Consider the following 7,068-nt stretch of genomic DNA (forward strand, 5'->3'; position numbering starts at 1 on the left):
AGGAGGGTGCCCCTCGCATGGTTTTTAGCTAGTGTTGAGCTACTCAACTTTTTATTTATTTCACCATTCTCCACCTAGAAAGAGTAGTTTCATGTTTGTAACCTATGAAAAGAAGGCTCCTCCGGCTTGCAAATGAAGAACAAGATGAAATTTTTATTTTTATTTCCATTTTTCTATGGACAAAGTAGCTTTTGCAAATGAAGAACAATATGAGATATTTATTTTCATTTTCATTTTTCTATGGACAAAGTAGCTTGTGTGTTCGGTTGTCAGGTTGGTTGGGCATGGGCCCAAACTTATTGCATGCCAAAATTGATGGAGACTTCACACCTGTTTTTGAAAAGAGAGGGAAAATTATTGAATAACACACACACAAGAAATTGTACAAAGAAAAATCAAGTAGTGATACATGACCCCCCATTAAAAAAAATAAAAATGAAATATGATAAATGAATATGTGAGTGACTAGGTTATGCCTTTCATTGAGGGATCTCGTAAGGGGCGAAGGGATAGCTCAACGTCCTTGGATGTAACGTAAGGCGTAATTTAGAGGGTGTTCTCTCACATTGACAAGGGCAGTTATAGTCGTGTATTGCTTTATACGCGGTGATGTGGGCAGCGTTACAAGTCCGTGTGTATGCGTGGCAATCCACGTCAGCACTCCTCCTTGTGTCGCGGTGGTGATACGCCACCCTTTCCTTCCGTTTGTTGGGCTGTCGTCTCGATCTCTGATGGTATTTGCTTAGCCACCACCAGCAACTCGCCCTCTGGGATTCTTCATTTCACAGCTTGCTAATCGCAGGCTTCCTTGCTCTGATTTCTGCAGTTCTGTACCCCTCAACCCACATTCACACACACTCTGAAGAGCTCATGCAGAAGGCCTAGGAGGAGAGGGCGCTCCCAATTTCTCTAGATTGCTGCATAATACAGTGCTCAACTTAGTATCAAAATGGCCTCTCACATGATTGGGAAGTTTGCCCTCGGCGTGCTTGTGCTGGTGGCTTTTGCTGCCTCGCCTTCAGGTAATCGGTCACTGCTTTAATTAAGCACTGTTGCACTCTCTTTTAAATTCACAAATTAGATCTAGGCATACTAGCTTTACATGATTAATGGCTCTGATCATCGGTGTAATAATGCAAAGCAGAAGCATACGATTCGTTGGATCCCAATGGAAACATTACCATCAAGTGGGACGTAATGTCTTGGACAGGGGACGGCTATGTGGTAAGTGTCCTCTCCCTTATTTTATCCAATCATATTCATCTTCAGACACTCAATCAGGTCACCCTAAGCAGCACAACGAGCTATGGGTGACTACTCATGCAGATCACACTTGTGATTGATCTGCAGATTTGATGCATTCATTAACCGTTGAATTAATCCTCAATTGTCTGCATTTGATCAACGAGCGTTTACAGAGCCTCCAGCTTTTATCAAGTAACTCTACTTTAGATGAAGCCTTAAAGGTTGTGAAGGTCGTGATTAGTTTAGTGATGTAAACTTACACCCTCATGGCTGAAATAGGTATCAATTTTCACGTGGTCAAAATAGAGAAATCACCAGTCCTCAGACTTAAAATTCATAAAAGGCATCTCGCATCCAGGTAGATGTGCCATCCAAGGGTGGCGAAATGGATCCAAAGCACACCTATCCGATTGAGCAATTCCAACAAGATTCCCTTTTGCTTGATCTTTAAAAGATCATCGATGCTATGGGCTTCTAATGGGGTAAGTGGTGGACTGGTTTTAGGAAGAGGCCGCTAACCCAAGATCAGGGCATTCCCAGCTCTTAGTGGGGAGTTAGGCAATGTAGCAAATGCAAGGTACAATTGGCGATTACAATAGGACCTGTTGTATTCCCAAAAAGTTTGTTTTCTCTATTTCTAGTGAAATATTTGAAATTTGTGTCACTCATTTAATGACCTGGAGATTTCACTTTTGACTTAGAGTCCACTTGTATTCAGAGTAACCAAAATAGGGGTGACTAAAGGTTAGTTGCATGAGAAACCAATAAAGTCCCTCAAGAGTCAACATGGGACGACACCTCTCTAAATTGGAACTTTGCACTTGGGATCGCCTTTATTGTGCATTATCATTTCGACCAGTGCCACAGCAACAAATAGTTAGACCTCCTAGCAAGTCTACATAACAAAAGGAGAACCATAGGCACGTATTGGAGTGGTTGATGTTTGAGTTTTGAGGGAGAACCTAGCTATAAATCCATCTTTCTACACCCATGAAATACTGGGGAAAAAAAATCATCCCTCAATACAAATATATATATATATATATATATATAGGTGCGAGTTCAAGGAGAAAGAGGAGCTCATCCTTAAGAAGCGTTGGTTGAAAGATTTAAGGAGCGCTGCTTGAAAGATGGAACGCACCACCTTGCCATCAAAGGGAGCCCCTCAAAATCACGAAAATAACTTAATTGCACATTTTTAACTGTGCATTTGTTTTGTTGCTTTTACGAAGATTTTGGGCAATTGTTTTTGTTGCTTTTACAAAGAGTCTACGACATTAGAGAACATGCGACAGTTAAAAAAACGGTGGTTGTTTGCTGGTGTAAAATAATGGCAGGCGGTGGTGACGATGTACAACTTCCAGCAGTACCGGCACATCCAGTCGCCAGGGTGGGTGATGGGGTGGACTTGGGCGCAGAAGGAGGTGATATGGTCGATGGTGGGCGGGCAGGCGACGCTGCAAGGGGACTGCTCCAAGTTCCACGGCAACGTTCCCCACTGCTGTATGCGTAACCCCTCCATTGTGGACCTGCTGCCCGGGGTCCCCTACAACCAGCAGATCACCAACTGCTGCAAGGGTGGCGTGCTCACCAGCTGGGTGCAAGACCCCGGCAACGCCGTCGCCGCCTTCCAGGTGAGTGTGGGCCTCGCCGGCACGTCCAACACCACCGTCAAGCTCCCCAAGAACTTCACCCTCATGACGCCCGGCCCCGGCTACACCTGCGGCCCCGCCAAGATCGGCAAGTCCAGCCAGTTCCTCTCCTCTGACGGCCGCAGAACCACCCAAGCCCTCAGTAAGTACTCAACCATCCCAATATTGCACACCAGATGAAAGAATCTCCCTAATTAATACTCTCGCTTAATCATCATTCATGATGCAATGTTCGATTATCCCTTAGTGATTTCCTCCACTTCAATCATTATCCTTGCTAAACTCTCCATTGCAATCAAGTCAAAAATGAAAGAACTTTAACGTAATTCTTCTCTCCTGCTCCTTCACCCCCACGATATCAATATGGCAAGAGATCGATATTCCATAGAACATGAAAAGTTTCTCTAGGTGTATATAAATTGACACCAAGACTAACATCAACCAAGCACAATTAGTTCACACAAACTAACAAATTAAGGGCAAGCTAGGATCATAGAAGCATTATAGTACATGACACAACTAAAGGCCAATAAAGCCATGCAACATGGTAAACGGATTGAGAGGGTTGCTCATGGTAAGTTTACTTTCGACTTCAAGATCGACTTCAAGAACAGGCCCCTTGTAAGCTTTTTGGACTCAAAACTCTTACTCATTCTGAATAGCAACCTTTTATCAAACTTGCAATGTGGGAAGCCTGTAAGAGAAAATTAGTATGCAATCTCATTTGATAATTAGGGTGGTAACCATGTTTGGTGTTCTAGAACTTAAAGGATTTTATGAAATTTTAAATACAAATAGATTTGTGCTATGGCATGGGTTGATTTCATGAGATGAGTTATTTGCTGATGAGCTGTTAAATGATACTCTTGCAGTGAGTTGGAATGTGACTTGCACTTATTCACAATTTCTCGCCCAAAAAGCGCCCACTTGCTGTGTCTCCCTGTCTTCTTTCTACAACGAGACAATTGTTCCATGCCCCACTTGTGCATGTGCGTGTGAGAAGAACAGCAGCAGTGTGGGGGGATGTCTAGAGTAAGTAATTTTCTACAAAATTGTTGACATATTCCTAAAAGGAAATTGCAAATTACTAGTAAACAACAAGACCTGAAAGGTCATATGGACCAACATAGAGTTCACTTTCTTTCCTTGTATGTGAGTGTGAGAGAGAGAGAGAGAGAGAATCGTTGTAGGGGAGACACTAATGTGGTATTGTATAGCGTAAGCATCCTGTATTGACTTTGTTTGTTTGTTTTTTTTTTTTTTTTGGGGATCGTAGGAGGGCGCCATCAGAAACAAGCAGTGGGTTGAGCACGGGGCTTGCACCGCGGCCCGTCACGCCAGTGCTGCATTGCACACAGGACATGTGCCCCATCCGGGTGCACTGGCATGTGAAGCAGAACTACAAGTCATACTGGCGTGTCAAGATCGCTATCACCAACCGCAACTACGCCATGAACTATTCGCAATGGAACATAGTTGTTCAACATCCTAACCTCAACAATTTAACAGAGGTCTTCAGTTTCTCCTACCAAAGCCTCTCGCCTTACGGCGCCTCTATCAGTAAGCCCTTTACTTTACTCCAGCTTTGCTTTATTTCAGTCAATTAGGTGGTATTATGTGGAACATCGCTGGTAGGTAGGTAAATTAATGTAAGTCCCGTGAACATTGCAAAAAGCAAACAAACGAGAAACAATTGAGAAGTTCACAATACCCTTTCCTGCCAAAAGGGAGAGATGCAAGTGGGAAATACCCGCAGAACAAAAAAACCTCCCGTTTGCTTAGGGAGAGATGAAGCATGAAAGGGGTAAAGGCAAAGCACAAGCATGAGAGAATCAAGTCACACCTATATAAACATTACTTTAGGGAAGAAATATGCTTGTAAACAACTAATAATTGGGAATCCAACATGTAGGTTTCAGGGTCTTAATATAGGGTGTGCACATAGCAAAACCAAACGAAGAATGGTTAGACTTGTGTGCATGTCTTTCTTCTTTTCTTTCACGACCTTTAAAAAAATCCAAGGACTCTCTCTCTCTCTCTCTCGTGCATGTACACACACAAACACTTTAAAATCCAAGGACTCTCTCTCTCTCTCTCTCTCTTTCTCTTTCTCTTGTGTGTGCATGTACGGAACACCCAACCACTTCAACATGCTTGTCACACCGCCTAGCTTTGTGTTGGGTCTCCCACTTTTGCTTCCATCGATTGTCCCTCTCGCCCTATCGCCTCCGTATGTCTCTTCCCCTCCCTTTTTTTTTTGGGGGGGGAGGTTGGGGAGAAAGGATGGGGTGCCAAGGGGCTACACATGTGGCAAGGGAAATTCTAGGCCACATGGCACACATTGCAAAGGTAGATGAGATTTTTGAAGCCAACATGGCACATAGTGCAAAGCCACTCTACTTTGCCCCGTTTTGTGTGGGGTTGACCCAGGGTCAATCCCACGTGGCTATGGCCCATTGTATTACTTTACATAAACCTAGAGGTTAGACATAGATAAGTCATGTTGGTATATTGGATGTAGATGAAGATATAGCGTGACATAAAGAGAATTAATGTACTGTTTGACTAGACTTTTGCAGGCAACTTTGTTTATTTTTCCTCAATGCGATTGTCTAACTTCCGACTTGCAAAATTTAGTGTGCTTTTTCATTGAGGGTGGATGGTTTACTAGATAAAAGCATGCGCTTCCTAAATCTCTGCCTCTGCTGATGCCATGTGATCCACAGACAACACTGGCATGTTCTGGGGCATCAAGTACTTCAATGACCTGCTAGGCCAAGCTGGTCCGGATGGGAACGTGCAGTCGGAGTTGCTGTTCGAAAAAGACGCCGCCACCTTCTCTTTCAAGGAGGGGTGGGCGTTCCCACACAAGGTGTATTTCAACGGTGACAATTGTGTGCTGCCCTCCCCCGATGACTATCCCTTGCTACCCAGCGCAGCTCCCCACCACCATGCTGGGACATTATCAAAGCTTATCAAACGAGTTGCTCCCATTCTAAGCATCATCATGCTTGCACTGCTCTAAAAAACCTCAATTTTATAGAGAATGCAGATCACTTGCCTTTCTGAAACCCAATTCTTGAATCCACACTAGCTAGGAACATCATCAGATCCCACGTTTTTTTTAAAAAAAAGAGTGCACATCCAAACAAACCACCAGTGAATGCTTTCTAGCCAAAGAATCATCTGTATCCACGAGGATCCATTGCCCTTGGCCATTTCGAGAGGCACTTCTATCTTTTCGGCCTTGCTAACAAGGCAAGTCTATGTATTTCTGCTTGCAATTTGAGTCTCAATATCGTCTCAAACAAACCTGTACGCTTTTCGTGTGATTTGTTGGCCTACACATATGACTGCAATTTATGCTCATATTGTATTTATGAAAGCATAAACTTGTATATACGTCCCCCTCTCTCTCTCTCTCTCTTTCTCTCTCTCTCTCTCTCTCTCTCTCTCTCACACACACACACACACACACACACAAAAGGTATGGGAAAGTAAGGAGGTTAACTGTACATTCATCACCTTTTAAAGGAAGGATCAACTCTAGCTACCATGCGGGCACTGTTCTAACGCATATTGTTTGAATGCATTACAGAGCTATCACTACATGTAGACTTCAACTTGGTAATAAATAATAAAAATGCACATTTAAATAAACATACTAGACAAAAGTGGTTGATCCTTATGAAGATCATATCCTCCTTAATTTTGCTCTTTCAATGCAATTCTCCATGTACATGCACATAAGAATAAAAAGTACTATTCTTGTAAGACATCATTATAACTTTAAGAACTTTTAATAGAAGATAGAGTAATTAATAAGATTGGATTAACACAAAGAATATTAGCATGACATGTGCATTAAGATCTCAGTTCAAAATGTTTCTTGGTCCATATAAGAAATCTAAGGGGAGAGGGTTTATGCACTTTCTCTTTACAATTTGTAAAATATTGGCTCTTCCCTTACGATATTGGACTAATAGTTTTGGGCAATGATTTTCTTAAATATTTAAAGAGAAAAATGTTGTACACTTTTTTGTCATTGAGTAATTGCAATTCAAAATTTTAATTGCCTTTTAAAACCATTTGAAAAAAAAGAACCACTTTTTGTGATCACGAGTGGCCTAGACCCACCTCCAACGAGTCGGTCTGCTTTTAGACCTCCCTT

The 7,068-nt window shown here is 42.5% G+C and overlaps 1 protein-coding gene across 1 annotated transcript; it reads left to right on the forward strand.

Annotated features, from left to right (window-relative positions):
* The first annotated feature begins 709 nt into the window (after positions 1-709).
* LOC147641458 (COBRA-like protein 1) lies at positions 710-6,298 on the forward strand. Its single transcript, XM_086821731.1, has 6 exons — positions 710-1,022; positions 1,145-1,224; positions 2,583-3,039; positions 3,770-3,929; positions 4,174-4,457; positions 5,624-6,298. The coding sequence occupies exons 1-6, from the start codon at positions 950-952 to the stop codon at positions 5,920-5,922; spliced, it is 1,353 nt and encodes a 450-aa protein (XP_086677857.1). The 5' UTR covers positions 710-949; the 3' UTR covers positions 5,923-6,298.
* The last annotated feature ends 770 nt before the right edge of the window (positions 6,299-7,068 follow it).

This window comes from Cibotium barometz, chromosome 2 (assembly GCF_041138505.1).
Source record: "Cibotium barometz isolate CiBa-2024 chromosome 2, ASM4113850v1, whole genome shotgun sequence".
Taxonomy (NCBI): Eukaryota; Viridiplantae; Streptophyta; class Polypodiopsida; order Cyatheales; family Cibotiaceae; genus Cibotium; species Cibotium barometz.